The 15,955-nt window shown below is 45.4% G+C and overlaps 2 protein-coding genes across 4 annotated transcripts in view; one reads left to right on the forward strand and one right to left on the reverse strand.

Moving 5' to 3' along the window:
* Positions 1–2,075, reverse strand: part of cux1b (cut-like homeobox 1b) — a 72,010-nt gene extending 69,935 nt beyond the window's left edge. The window contains exon 1 of one of the 3 annotated variants that reach the window (XM_076140806.1): positions 1,940–2,058. In XM_076140806.1, coding sequence (XP_075996921.1) covers positions 1,940–2,002 — 63 coding nt within the window. In that variant the 5' untranslated portion in view covers positions 2,003–2,058. Of the gene's footprint in view, positions 1–1,939 lie in introns of all 3 variants that reach the window. The other 2 variants (XM_076140790.1, XM_076140797.1) reach the window with 2 other exon arrangements.
* A 9,287-nt stretch (positions 2,076–11,362) lies between these two features.
* Positions 11,363–12,647, forward strand: LOC142992971 (alpha-(1,3)-fucosyltransferase 4-like). Its single transcript, XM_076143546.1, has one exon. It carries the CDS (start codon positions 11,374–11,376, stop codon positions 12,505–12,507), a length of 1,134 nt encoding a protein of 377 aa, XP_075999661.1. The 5' UTR covers positions 11,363–11,373; the 3' UTR covers positions 12,508–12,647.
* Positions 12,648–15,955: the final 3,308 nt, after the last annotated feature.

The following is a 15,955-nucleotide window of genomic DNA, read 5'->3' on the forward strand; positions in this document are numbered from 1 at the left end:
AGGCGAGGGGGAGAAAGATGGGGGGGGGTGCAGGAAGGGGTGGGAGAGAGATAGAAGGGAAAGACAGAGCAAGCAGTCTGAATTTTTTACATAATGCATGAATAAGGGGGCACGAGTAGGAGGACCAAACAAGATCAAATAAATAGGAGAAGTGAAGCCTTGATGATGTGGCATAAGTGCAACACAAAGCCCGCTGGGAAGACTTGTTCAGTGTCCTTTTGTCTACGCAGTCGTAGGGGCATCATGACCTAAATAAAAGTTTAAATCCCAAGCCTGTGCCATGTGCAAATAACCTATGAACAATTGGGCTAGCCTACATAATGCAATCTTATGTTAATGACAGCAGCAACTAGGCTACTAATATTCATAAATTGTGATTTGAAATTCAGCAATGCACGTTAAATGCCACGGGAAAACACAACAGCGCCATTGTCTGCACGCCTCGCGATAGGTCAAACAGGCTCTAATATACACACGGGCTATAGTCACACACTGAATAGGCCTAATATTTTCTCCTCACAGCCTTTATTCCGTTCACGCTCATCTTAAGCTTCAGGCCTTAAGGATCAATTCCAATTTTTTTCCGTCAGATCTAATCTTTTTACGTTGACTAGTCAAATTTGTGTTTAGTGAGCTGACCTGAATCTGAACACATCTCTGCTCTCAAAAGGCCACACTTTGATTAGATTCAACAAACACAATGTCATCACAAATAACAACAACAAAAAGAATTTGGGAAATGTGCAACAGTCAAATAATTATAATTGACATTTCAGTGCAGCTTTCTGGACAACTGTGTGTTTGTGATGAGGTTCCTCTCGCTTGGCTGGGATGGAAGCTTTTCTATACACACACTCACACACATCAAAAAAATGTAAAATCTCCTCAAGAAGTGAAATAAAATAAAAATCGAATTCGGATATGAGTGTGCTGCCATCACACAGCCAGAGATCAGACATGCATTCCATCTAAGGACCACAAATGTAAGAAGGTCCAAATCTGATCTGAACAAAAATCCGATTTCCTCCGTTCACACCGATCGGTTAAACATCAGATTTGTGTCAAATAGATCTGCCGAACCCGCTCCAGTCCGTCATGTTCGGGATTGCTTAAGCAGCGCGTGTGTGAGCCTGGGACATTACTAGAGTTCTTCATCAATAACAAGGTCGTGATTCTTCAGGCTAAAAAAAATTTCACGATCGACATTTAATCAATAAACCATCGCAGCCAGCAAAACACTCTCGCGTCCCGTCTACTTTCACGGACGTGGCACCGTCTGTAAAAAAGCTCTCGGTGTATAATTGCCGTCAGGGGGGGAAACCAAAGAAAACGAGCGAGTTGATCCACTGTAAACACCGCGGCGACTTTAATATAAACTGCTTAGCCGATAAGGTTGCTAATGTTTTCTTTAACGTCAACCAAACTTGGCAAATTTACAGTTAAAAAGCAGAAAAACACCCGTAAAGCCTCTAAGTGTTGTGTGCCTGCGCTGCCCGTCTGTACGGTTGGTGTCACCACAGCGCCACCGTATAATGAGTCGCACTTCTTTTTTCCCCCAAATTATCCAACCTTACAGCGGCTAAAGCGTCGGGCTAACTACGGCTACTCGCTCCTGTAAAAGTTGAAGAACGCGCAATTAAGATAAGCTAGCCGAAAGCTCTTAGCTAAAGCCCGGCGCTTTTGTTTTTACGTCGGCGCATCCCCGCGGCGTCGCCCCGGCTGCCCAGTTGCAGTGTCCGATCGATGTTGAATTGAACAAAGAGGATCAATTTCTGATCAGCGAGAGAGCCACTTTCATCAATGCGAGGAAGAGCTCTTGAATTCCCTTCCCGAACACCTCCGAGACGGCGGCTGAAAATACACAAAACACCGCCCGCGAAAGAGACGAAGCGGGCGAAGAGAATAGCGGTTAAGAGAGTTAAAGAAGCGATGAACTGACCTGTAGTTGTTGTAAGTCAAAGCGCTTCCAATATTGAAACATCGATCCTGCATTGGCCGCCATCTTGAGACATATTGAGACAGGAATGAGATGCTGATAGAGAGCGCGGGGGTTGGAGTTCAGTGGAGAAGACCGGGCAGCGCCAAACACCCGGACCGGATTGGCTCCAGCAGCCGCTCTGCGAACTGCTGATGCACGGAACGGAGTCTCCGCGCGGCAGTGTTGCCTTAATAACGCCATTATAATTGCTTAAATAGCATTTTATCAACATTCAGATATTACAGGTAAAGAACGGATGTGACATTAATTCTACTTTAATTGTATAAGCTTAAAATTCACGGAATTGCGGACGCCACCCGAGTCCACGTTTCATCTTTGATAGTTTGATCGTTTTTGATGTGTTAAGGAGAGCAAAGATCAAGCAAAACAATGCCAGGAGGCTACTTGGAAGCCATAGCTAAAGAAGAGAGCAAACTCACTGACACACACACACGGCGGCTGCTTTCATGAGCGGAGGCGCCCCGAGCTGGGAGACCATTTGATCAGCTTACATGTAATAATTGATCACACGGAGCAAAGTTGAATCGTCACATTTACAAATTGTAGGTCGGTGTGTAAGAAGTTGTATTTTTTGACACGCACAAAGCAATTTTACGGATCTTCAATTTCAAGCGCTTAACCACAACTTGGCATCATTTTCTCTTTGAATGTGTCTGTGTTGCCAAGGAAGTTCATTGTGTCATTGATCCGCATGTGGGAGGAATTTACTGTCGATTGAACCTGGGTTGAAATCATCAGGGCTGATATGCAGTTTGTCCAAACGGACAAATATACACCAACACTTACGTATATTAAGTAATGAATCCCCACCATTTTCAGTCTCATGGGACCTCTACAATGAACAGACAGGATCTGAACTTGATCGTTTTAAGAACTGGTAAAAGATGGAGTGGACTACTGGACAGCCGGTACACTTGAACTTGCACTTGAATTTGCAAAACCCACAAACGAACAGGCAAAAACACACAGATATATATATTCCTACTGCTTCAAATAACAATATATGTACTCACATCTATGCAACTGTGCATTTTCTTACTTTTCCACTCACAGTATACAGTGCATACACACATACACCAGTATCAAAGTGGGAATATATAACAAAGTAAAGCAGGTCCTGCGAGATACTAAGCCACGGCTGCACCTTAGTTATTCCATATTCCTATATCTTTCAAACAATCGTAGAATCTCTTGAACTGATTTATAGCTGTACTCTGTGTAAGCTCAATATCCAAACTATTCCCTACTTTCTCCCCACGGGCTGATATTACACCTACTCTTTAGAGTGGAACTAGACAATTGCTTTTTAAAGTTAATATTTCCCCCATTATTCCTAACATCCATTTCCATTTGAGAACATTTATCCTACGTTGGCAGAAAGTCAATTATTATTTGCTTTGTACATTATTTGTGTCTTAAATTCCATTAAACTGATCAACATCAAGGGCTGTGTCTGTATGTTGGTGACATGATACATTAGTGAAATCGCTCTTATTTTGTCGTATGCTTAAAGTCATTTTATAGCCATCCATTCATTCTCTAGATCCACTTATTCTGCTGAAGGTCACGGGGGACCTTGGTGGCCGGAGCCTATCCCAGTCGTCATCGGGTGAGAGGCGGGATCCACCCCTGACAGGTCATCAGTCTATCACCGGGCTGACACACAGACACAGACCAACTCAATCACACTCCCATTCACACCTACGCTATAGAGTTTCCAATTCACCTAAGCTGCACGTCTTCGGAGGAGGGAGGAAACTGGAGTACCGGGAGTAAATCATGCACACACGGGGAGAACCTGGGGTTAACTACAGGGACGATAATTAGAGTTCATACCTCTGCCAAGGCCCAACAAGCCTTCAATTATGGCTCAATGATGACATTTAAGAGGTTACTGACTCTGAGTGCAGGTTGTCACCAAACTGACAAACGATTTTGTTGTTGTTGTAGCGCCACCATCAGGTCAATTGATGTAAAAAAGAATTCCACTGAGGTCACATGTTCACCAAGTTTGGTTACAGTAGTTTAATTCATTAATTAGATGCAGCACTATTTGCAGAATAAGCCACGCCCACCCTCTTTTGCAGGCCAAAACATCACCGCCTACTAGCACCATTATTAAACAGGTTCTTCCCTGGATCGTGTCCAATCTGCCCACTGAGATTCATGAAAACAGATATTAATTTATGAAGTAATCTTGAAAAATGTAACCTATCAGGCAGAGGTAATAAATATGGTTGGGTTGTTGTTATAGAAAGTAGAATATCAATTAAGGCAATGAATTACAGCACGAAATCTAATTGGTTGAATAGTATTGTTAAACCAGAGAGAGTCAGTGTGTGGACTGTTGTTAAAGTGACCTTGAGCTCCATTCTCAACCCTGCCTGCTGCCAGAGCATCGGTCCCGTCTGTCCATGTCCTCTGACCCTCTCTGGCTTGTGGACGTGCTTCAGAAGGACGCGCAAAGAATTTCTAATTACACAGTATGGAGTGTCCTAAATTCCTCTGTCAAAATGTACCGCTTCATCCACCTTAAAATGCTTCACGCCTCAAACTCAGCCTGCTCATACACACACACACACACACACACACACACACACACACACACAAGCGTCTGAGTATAGTTGCTGGAGTTTATCAGGGCGATACATCTGCTGTACACATTGTTTTCATTTTTAGCATTTTGTGGGTTCCCCAATTGACTCGTCTGTGTGCAGAGTGTGTTGTGTGGCCTGGCTGTCTGGAAACAAAATTTGCTCTTTGTTGGTTTTGTCTTGGTTTTGTCTGAGAGCCCACAGCCCCCCTATAGCAACAAAAAAAAATTCTTCGCCTTCTCTTTTTCTCTCACCGATAATCTTTATTTTTTCATGGGCATTGCACTTTAATCGCATTCACTCAAAATAACACGGAGACTTGCCATACATAATAACGCCTCTTTGGGCCCAATGTGGATAGAAAAGTGGAGTATTTTGGTGCGTTGAATTAGCTCAGGGTTCAGGTCATTACATGATTAGATTTGAAACTGTTTGTGTCTCCCTCCTCCAGCTGTATGAATAGAGCTCAGTGCTCCAATCATACGTCGCCGAAATAGCCTCCCCTCATTTTATACTTCATTTATGGACATAATATGGTGAATTAAGGGTTGGCCCCGGTTTGCCTCTCACACCAAGTCACATGCTTTTAATGAGATGGACTGAAATACACTTAAGAGTCACTCCTGCTGAATGAAGCAGACAGGAGTGGCTAGCTGCTGTAGAAGATTTACTATGAATGACAGCGAAGAAAGATATAACAGCAGCGTGATTCATATAACTGTCGCTGTCTATAACGGATTATTACCATATCAAGATCGTCTTACAAAAGTCAATACAAGCAGTGGATCTAAGATGTATAGAGAATGCTGCGACGGAATGATGTTTTTACCAAATAGGAAGAAATCTTTGCTTTAATCCTACGACTCCTTCCCTTTTTCTGTCATGTTGTTTTCTATTCTCGGCCTTTAGGAGTCTCAGAGATGCTCCCTATCATTAAAGCCAAACCAGAAATACAGGTTTGAGATAATCCGTGCAGACTCAGTAGCTTTGCAGTATTGCTATTATAATGTTTGTAGTTATCTCGATCACACAAAAGAAAATACACAACTGAAAGGTTTGTCCGTCCACTCTCAGTACCTGCTCGTCCCGTCCGTGGCTGCAGAGGGCTGGAACCCATCCCAGCAGCAGTGGACGCACCCTGGATAGGTCACTGGACCCTCACAGAGCTGGAACCATTTACACCTTACATACTTCTGCCTTATCTGGAAACATTATCCAGATAATGAGGTCACATGATAATGCATTAAGTGCTTGCAGAGTGCATTGCGATCCGATCTCTGTCACAAGTGATCAGGCGTGAATGTGACGCGTACAGCAGGGATGCTTTCATTCCTTGTGTCATTTGAGTGCTTTAAATGTGGACTTGTCACTGGAATGTGGAAGGTGACGACACAAGCTTTGTTATTATTTCATGCATAGAGGAGCGAGGATGGGCCTGAATACCACGACGGCCCGCATACTGAGATCCAATCACAAGGCAGAGAGCGTTCAGATAATGAGAACCCATGATGATGCAAGGTGTACGTGCCGAAAGTGCTGTGATCCAAACTCGTTATCCAGATAACGTTCATGCAAGGTGTAAATAGAACATTTAAATTTAATATAACACATTGGATCAGTGTGTGTGTGAGGTGTTCTTCCTCCCTCCATAGGCTGATCAATGGAGCCACACTGTAAAACTTCACTTCCAGTTTAAAAAACCTTCCCAGCTTTAAAACAAGCTCCCATCCGTTTATGCCCACATTTGAGAAGCCCGACGCCTCAGACTCCACGTTTTTACTGTCGGTGCTTCAGGGTTCCCAGTCTTTATTAAAGCTTTGCTGCTTTTGTGTTGGATGTTCTCTGACCTTTCAGGCACTTTTTCTAAAATGAAACGCAATAAAAAAACTAAACAATGGAGGTCACCAGAAATAGAAACAGAAATCATCGGAAACTCATAAAACTCAACTGAAACTGATAACGAGACATAAACCAAAAAAAATATGCAACTAAAATTACTTAAATTTAAAGTGGAAGACTAAAGTCCTCCACAAAGTTCTGTTCAGTGTGTTTGAAGGTCAGACCGAATAAAGTCGTCGCACACGTTTGGTTAAAATATTAATACAGAGAGATATCACACGTTCGCTCTGTTGTTGCCATGATACAGAGATCCTGTACCCCGACAGAGCTCCAGGTCGCTCTGTCCTTCAGCATTCCCACTTTGCGGCCCTCCTCCTCCTCCTCCTCCTCCTCATTGGCTGTGCCTGTAAGGTGCTTTTAGCAGGCCGGGTTACAGATGAATGTGTGGCCCTCAGGAGCCGTAGGCAGAGAGCAACACTGATCATGTCAGACAGGCTGGGGAGGCTGCATAAGATCATCATCATCCAGCAGTGAAGTGAATCGCCACTGTGGCACTTTCACACAACCTCTGACCTCCGGGGCAACCTCCGAGGTCATGATCAAGGTCAGGGGTCAGTCGGGGCCTCTGTGATCGGGGGACCCCACATCCCCCCCTCCCGCCTCTTCCTCTTCTTTTTCCTCCAACTTGTCTCCCTCAGTTTCTCTTTCCTTTCTCTCGTCTTCTATCTGTTCCTCCATCGCTCACTCTCTTTTACTGGCCGGGACCAATTGAGACGTCCCCTCCCCTGGGAGCGCAAAAAGGAAAGCAAGAGAAAATCAATAGGGAAGATGAGTGAAGACCTGCGGGTCCCATCAAAAACTGAATGCTTCTCTCCGTGATGGTATAAGTCACACACACACACACACACACACACACACACACACACACAGGCACAAAGGGTGGTATTACTTTCGACAAACAGGAAGGTAACAGTAAACAGTAGTCTGGCTGTGACTGCAGATGCTGACATAGACATGTAAAGCCTGCATTGTGTGTATGTCAACAGTACCACCGATGGAAATCTGCAAGTCGTACTTGAGTAAAAGTAGGAACGTATCATTCAAAAATGAATTTGTTAGTCAGTCAAACTGGCCACTTCTGGAAACAGATCATTGAGCTACTCATTTTTCACAGGTCTCAAAAGTATGTTTTGGACAATGACTGTTCTCAAGAATTGAAAGTAAAAGTAAAAGACATTCAGCATTTAGACTTTTGTTCTTGTTACATTTTGATGTTTTTCTACAAATTTTACATCTTTAGTCTGTTATTTCAGATATGTAGTGAAGTAAAAGTAATTATGTGTGAAATATAAATATATATATGCTAAGTGGTTAATTGTTTAGTGTTTAAGTTTAGGCGACATGTAGCTAGCTAACCTACTTACTTAACACTTTTTCCAGTAGCTCAGCTATTTTCAAAAGAATGAAGCTTTCCCTGTACTTTACTATCTTTCCACAAGTAGCTCTGTAGCTTGGCACAAGAGTCCATGACAACTGTATTCTTAAATGAAGGCAGGCATAATTCATTAGTAGCTTGTAGCTTGAAAAGTTAGTAGCTTCACCAACACTGAACCTAATCCGTGTCAGATGTTCCGCATCTGACAAGTCCTTGTGTCTGCTCATCTGTTTGTACTGATGGCTGGTTGAACAGGAGGAAGACGCAGTATTGATTGCTGTGTGTAGCTTAACGTCTGAAACAGTGACTAATGAGCGAGCTTGATGACAAAACCTTCTTTCCTAATGAGACAGAAGAGGGAAGCGAAGCAGCAGACATGAATGCCGCTCTGTGTGTGTCATCTTGGGTGTAATATGAGCTGAACCACAAAGAGGAAAATGACACCACATTACCATTTCGTCTGTACTTACAGTGTATTTCCAGCAAAATATGAAGCCTTTGTGCTGGCACCCATGAGCACGCAAGCTGAGAGAGGAAGCACAATATCATCATTATTATTATTATGACAGTTGTTTTCCTGAGATAACGAGACAATCTTCTCAGAATCTTTACAAAAGAGTAAAGAGTATCCATCCATCAGACTGTCCATATGAGGTGGAAGGAGAGATGGAATATAGTCGCATTTTTAGTCAAGTGAAATTTATCTACAGGCCAAAATCACATCTGATCACATCACAAATGACCCAAAGCTCTGGATTAACAAACGCCTCAACATGTAGGGAAAAGAGGAAGAAGTAAAGTAGAGAGGAAGTGTAAAGAGTCCAGGTGTGCTGTAAAAGCGAGAGAGAAGAGATGAAGCTTATTACAAAGTAGCAATGAAATGATACAGGAAAGTACAATGAGTCCAACGCGGGAGCTCTGAGTCACTAAGAGAAGCACAGAGAGGGTCTACAGGCCTCAAACCGCTTTGTGCCTCAAACGTATACATCAGTGTGCGTCATCTGAGACGACAGGTTCTCAAGATCAGCAGGAAAAATGTTCCGTTATCTTGAACAAACAATCTTAAAGAATGATATTGCACGTCTTAATTTGTCATTTTCTAACCGTTTCAACTAATTCTGTAGAAGGAGAGAGAGAGACGTAGCATGATTGTAACGTTGACCTACAGAATCCATAACTCACGACAGAGGAGATTTCTGCGTTTCCTCCAAACACAAGATGACCCCTGGCAGGACGTTAAATGATTGGATGAAAATAGAACTGTTCAGATGAAAGGGAGGATAAATAATGCAGAAAGAATACAAAACCTCATGTGGGGATAACTAGTCACACACACACACAGAATATCTTTCCAGGGAGGAAGAGTGAATGGATGTAACAGGAAGGAGGAGGACCCTATGGAGACACACATGCTTCTTGCTTCATGTCCTCCTCCCGCTCCTCCTCCTCCTCCTCCTCCTCCTCCTCCTCGTCTACCACTTTTTTCCGCTCACATGCAGACTTCATGACATGCTCTGCTGTCTGTGGGGAGACATAACGTTGTCCCAGTCACGGTGTGTTTTTCCAGCCCACCGGCGCTCAGACACAACACAGCACAGGAGACTCAACCCACCGCTGACTCATCACTTTTTCATGAGTTCTGATCAGAATGCATTCACGTCACGACACGACACGACACATCGGACGTTTGACCTTTTGCCCCGCGTGCTCGCCGCCAAATCTAAACCCTGAGACGTCTGACTGGATGGGTGATGCAAACCTGGGTCAGATCCAATAAATAAAACATCAGACAGAGATTAAAATGTTTATTGATTGGCTAAATTAAACAAAGAGCTGTGGAGAGGAGCGACAGTGTGAGCAGGAAGCTTCATAGGGCAGATTTGTGCTTGTGTAGGGAGACACCTGGTGGTCAGGAAGTGAGTAGAGTTTCCATGGAGCGTCATGGAGGTTTGGCCGGACCCTTACACACTATACATCATGTTGACATCTATAAAGGCATTCATTAGTCAAGCCATTAAACCTGAGCCATTCTTTTATAATTAAATACGTGTTTATAGAACAATACCCTCAACTTATGCATGAATGTTTCCATGTCAAGTGTTGGGGAAGCTACTTTGCAGCTACAAGTAGTTTAGCTCAGTAAAGGCCTTTGATTAATTTTTCGGTAAGTAAAAACTAATTGAAAACAATGGAACTGTTCAACATGCAATTACACACTACTAAAATACACATACACTTCTAAGCTACACACTACTAAGCTACACACTTCTAAACTACACACAGTAATTAACATTGTTTATGGTCAAATATGACTCACGTCTCATAGAGAGCCACGTCTCTGTTTTCCCTCAGTGTGTACATAAGATAAATCAGTCGACATATGAGGGTGCATTCAAAGACCTAAGTTAACGGCAAATATCTTGGGTAAAGTGGCACCAGAGTGCCACATTTGAGGGAAAAAGGGAGTGAGAGAATTCAAAGTTATTTTCCTTCTCCTCGTGTCTGTGGGTTGGGAAGGAATAAAATCACAAAGAGACAAAGGAGATGTAATGATAGAGGTTAATGTAAAGGAATGCAGCCGTGATGGAGTTAGAGGCTCTCAGGTCCACAAAGAGGAGCTGAACCCAGATGTGTTTGCTTCTCTCATTGACTGGTCTGCTTCTCAGTTGTTGAGTTGTATTTGTTCATAAACGTCTTATCGATTGGCCTTGTTTTCATCTCATATCTCACCAGCACCATGGGTATTAATGTAGAACTTGTTTTATTGAGTGTTACTTTAGCAAATAAATATGAAATATGAAACTAACTTGACTTAACTTTTGCGTCACCGGCCCGCGTCCGGCCCGACCCGTCACTTCCACGTGTAATGCATCCACATCCTGGTTGGCACTGTTTACCCTGTGTGTGCATGAGGCTGCCACACAAGTCAGCAGGCTTCACAAAAGCCCCATTCACAGGTGAGCTGGACCAAATGCTGCCACGTTCAACATCTCAGCCTCCTGTGCTTTTTTTCAGGGTTTTGACCTAGAAAGAGCCTGAAGCACGACTGAGCAGAGCGGACAAGAACAAAAGAAGGAGGCAGCCACTCAGACTACTGGACTACTGCTGCTTCCTTTACCTAGATAAGGTCGGTCTTATCTTATCTGCACCCCTAATCTCACCAGAAGGACATCGGTGCTTAAATGTAGGTCATTAGGCTGTGCAGACAGAACGCAAAGCACTCTGCGGCTGCTGATGCACCTGAACGAGGTTCCTTATTAGAGATGAGAAGGCGACTGTTCTGAACCGAGAGGGGCCAGTGGGAGGAGCTACAATACAATATACCCACCTGTATTCTGACAAGAGGGTGGGCCGTCTGGAAGTCTGTAGCCAATGTAGAAGAACGTGGAAGAACAAGATTTCGGGTTTTCATCGAGAAGGAGGAGCTATATTTCGGTGTGATGTGATACCGATTCATCTATCACATCCTTGTTGTCAGCATGCAGGAGGGTCAAAAGAGTGCCAGCATGTCGATGGACGCTTTGGCTCACTCCAGAGCAGCAGGCTGGAAATGCAGTTCGTTTGATCTGAAGCAGACTTTCTCCTGCATGTGTGTAGCTACCAGCAGCTTCCTGCTGATTCTCCTAGTTTGTCTGCTCTACTTACCAGAGCCGTCGTCACACCAGCCCATCGCCTCTGCCTCTGAGGAGAGCAGGGAGGTGACCCTCTTGATATGGACGCATCCTTTCGGTCAGTACAGCCAACTCCCAGACTGCTGGGCGCTCTACCAGATCCATGGCTGCACCTTGACTGACGACAGGCTCACGTACCTGCGTGCAGACGCCGTGCTCATTCACCACCGGGAGGTCGCCAACAAGGTCACCAGGCTGCCGCCAGAGCCCAGGCCGCCTAACCAAAAGTGGATATGGATGAACTTCGAGTCGCCCTCGAACACGCGTGGACTGTGGCGTTTCCAGGGAGTTCTCAACCTCACCATGAGCTACCGGAGGGACTCTGACATCTTCCTGCCTTATGGGTACCTGATCCCGTATTCACACACAGAGGGTCCCCGCAACTGCCACAAGCGGCTTCTCCGCAGGTCGTCACACTCGCCCCTCCTCCGGCCTAACCTCGTAGCCTGGGTCATAAGCAACTGGTCCGAATCCCAGGCGCGTGTGGCTTTCTACTATCAGCTTCGACAGTACATCCAGGTGGATGTGTTCGGGCGTGCGGGCCGCCCGTTACCGAAGTTGAGAGGCAAAGCCAGCGTGGTGCGGCTAGTGAGGCGCTACCAGTTCTACCTGGCGCTGGAGAACTCGCAGCACACCGACTACATCACAGAGAAGCTGTGGAACGCGGTGCAGGGCGGGGCCGTGCCCGTCGTCATGGGTCCGTCCAGGGACAACTATGAGCGCTTCCTGCCCCCAGAGGCCTTCATCCACGTGGACGACTTCCCCACAGTCCGTGGGCTGGCAAATTACCTGCTGCTGCTGAGACAAAACCCGGCCCGGATGAGGAAGCATCTGGACTGGAGGGAAAACTACGGCATGCACCAACCCACCTTCTGGGCTGAACGCTACTGTACAGCCTGCATGGAGGTGAGGAGGACAAAGAACAGGACTGAGGTCATCAGAGACATAGAGGACTGGTTTCTGTCCTGAAGCCACCAACCTCACACACATGTGATTATACTGAATGTCATTTCAATTTCATTATACAGTAATATCATTGTGTAGATGTTTGTGGTTCTCTTACAGGTCCCTTATGGATCCATGTTGTTATTTCCTCCACAGCACAAACTAACCACACACTCCTCAGGGACCAGCACAAACTCCCAGCACATCAACCTGCTCTTGAGAATAAAACTCTGTTCATGTTCCATGCTGATGTTTGCCTGATTCCTTTTTCAGATACATTTATTTTCTTATCGGCGTGAATACAAACAAATCAGACTTGTACCACCTGTGTGTGCGTGTGTGCGTGTGTGTGTCAGGAGGAAGTGCCCTGTCACTTGATAGGGGTCAGACGCTGCGACGCAATTGACTCAAATTTACACGTCTGGATTAGCGGCCTCACACAAAATTAACACTTTGCTCTGCCAAATGAGTGGTTTCCTCTGACACACACACACACACACACACACACACACACACACACACACACACACATCAAGGGAACAACACCGCCGCTCACAACGAGCCTACGACTCAGCAGCTGTCAGTACCGCCAGCCGTCTGTCAACAACGCCGCCTTCAGACAGCCAAAACACCCAGATACTGAATCATCACTGGCATTATCGTGCAGCAGGAGTGTGACTGTTGCTGGCTGCTGGAGCTCCCCTCGAGACGCTCACAAAGCGTCGTCTGTCTCAGACACGAGAACAAACCAAGATGCTGACATGAACTGCATCCTTTTGTTATCGTGTTTACATGTTGGATAGTCAAGCATGACTCTTTGTCTCCACTCACTGCTTCCTCATGCATGTCACAACCCCTGAGATGTACGCATCCCTCCGTCTTTATGCTTTGCATTCTGCCGTTTGCGGCAATCTGAATATTTCATGATCTTCATCTTTGTAAGATCTTCCCCGTGACGCAGGCTTTGGGTCTTATCATGCTGGGTTGTGGGGCAGCAAATGAGTTGTGTGTGTGGATTTTCATGATGAAACCAAGTAAAACCTTCATGTAGTTTGTCCACAAAAATGCATGGGCCAATTTAGGAATCCTATAAAGTTACCTGGTTTTCTCGATTTACATTTTGTGACTTAGAGCTAATTTCTTTATTAAAATCCTTTGTGTTATACTTGTTGTCCCATACTGGGCAGTGGTGGGATCCATTTTCAAGCCGGCACCATCATCTGCTCAGTAGAACCTCCTCCAGCCAGCTCCCTGAGTCTTGATCTGGAGAGAAGTGGAGTTCTTTGATGTTTCTGCTGTGGAGTTTGTTCCTCGACCCCCTGCTGCTTGTAAGTCTCAGTCTATCTGACTCAAGGGAACCACGGTGGACGTCCTCGCTCAGCAGATGTCAGGCTCCCAAAAAAGCCAAGGAGAAGAAGAAGAAGAAGAAGAAGAATGAGGAGGAGGGGGTGGCTAGCTGCTCCAATGTGTTTTTGTTTGAGCAAATCCAGAACCTGGAGTTCATAGAAATTAGAGGACTGATGCTGTGTGGAAGCAGATTTGTGTGTGTGTGTGTGTGTGTGTGTGTGTGTGTGTGTGTGTGTGTGTGTGTGTGTGTGTGTGTGTGTGTGTGTGCGCGTGCGCGCGCGTACCTGCCCTCTGTTTGCAGACATTCACACTCATTGATAAGAGCACATATTTGAAGTACTTATCAGCCACTGGGTGTGTGCAGCAAACACACACACCTAAAGAGCGTGTTTCTGATGTTCCTGCTGACATCATCATGTTGACTCACTCCAGCTGCGCTTGCACACTTTCCTCTCATCAGTTTGATGTGATGATGCGTTTGACATTTGGTCGCCTTAAAGTTGATGATAATGAGGCCCGATGGGAGGACGAAGAGTCTTTCACTGTGTTCTCGCCATGTTGGGAGAACAGGTCAAAGGTCAGTCAGATCAAGGCTCACGTAATGCAGCTTCAATCGACCTGATGGTGGCGCCGTAATGACAACAGTTACATTTAGTCAATAACTTAGTAACCCCACACGGTGGAATCAAAAGTTTGTTCAAGATTTAAGACTTTGACTGTAATCTTTGTCTTCATTTTCTATATCTGGGTAGAAAATCTAAGCTCTTGCTGAATAACAATGATACATAAGGTCATGAATGAGCGTGTGACCGTGACTGTGTGCATCATCACGACTGCACGCATGGATGAGTCTCGCTCACAGCGTCAGGAACAGGGAAGATTCTCAGCGTCTTCCAGCTCTTTGACCCAGAAGGAAGAGGAGTGAGTACGACTGTCTTCATCGTCCGAATGAGCAAAACAGAAAAGTGACTCATGAAGCATCTCACGGCAATCAATCAGGCAGATAAGAATTAAAACAAAGCAGGATCCTGTAATAAAGTTCCAGGAGTCAGATAAGGCGGATCACAGTCGGAGGAATCCAGCGGAACATCATTCCAAGTCACGGAGTTGGAAACAGTAATTCCTCTTCTCCGTGGGATGAAATATCACCTCGTGTCACGCGCCGACAACTTTACAGAGACTGGGTGAGTTGTTGCCTGGCAACAAGGTGAAATATTGGACGTATCAATAAGAGATAATGATTTGGAGAAACTCTAGAAAGAGCGGAAGGTGAACTTTGATGAATACCCAGAATCAGAGGCAATTTGGTCTGATTTAAAGCCTTTAACTACCGGCTCCAGCTTATTACAAAGCTCCCTCACAGGCCCCCTCCCACCCCACACACACTCACAGTGCCATTCATAACCTACACGGCCCCTGGCTAGAGACACACTAATCTCATTTGTACAGCAACAGATGTTTCTCTTAAAAACATCCGCCGAGTGGGGAGTGAAGAGTCTGCCTCTCCTTCTCTCTCGGGATCAAAGGGAGCAGCCGGAGCGCTATGAAACCTGTCACATTTGTACTGGTTTGAGGAGACATATTGACTTACAGTAGGGCTCACCATGTTGTGAAATGTAAACGCTCGCCTTCTCTGGACACCCTCTCCTCTCTTGCTCGCTCGCTCTATCTGTGCCTGAGAGAGGGAGAGAGAGGGCGGGGGGGGAGAGAGGGAGGGAGGGAGAGAGAGAGAGGGACTGCACATATTTTATGAGGAAGCTTTCATGTTGTGTACATCAAAAGGCAGCAGGGGGAAAAAAAGAGAAGAAATGCGTATGAAACAACAAAACCCCCAGACAAATAAACAGCCCGGCGTTCCCATGGCAGCGGGGTGTAGTAATCTGACGGCTGGTTTCCCATGGCTGTGTCTCGCTGCCCCATAGACCTCCACTCTGTCTCACTGATGGCTCCTGTGATTGCAATCATCCATCTTACTGTCAGAGGCAAAAAAGGGCAAGAAAGGGGAAATCACAAACACACGCACACACGCACCCACACACACATGCACACACACACACACACTTACACGCCATCTCTCTCTCTCTCTCTCTCGCTCCCTTGTGTCCAGCAAACAAGCCGCCCCACT

Source organism: Genypterus blacodes, unplaced genomic scaffold (genome assembly GCF_046128005.1).
Source record: "Genypterus blacodes isolate CSIRO-AG114 ecotype Tasmania unplaced genomic scaffold, CSIRO-AGI_Gbla_v1 ptg000003l_1, whole genome shotgun sequence".
NCBI lineage: Eukaryota > Metazoa > Chordata > Actinopteri > Ophidiiformes > Ophidiidae > Genypterus > Genypterus blacodes.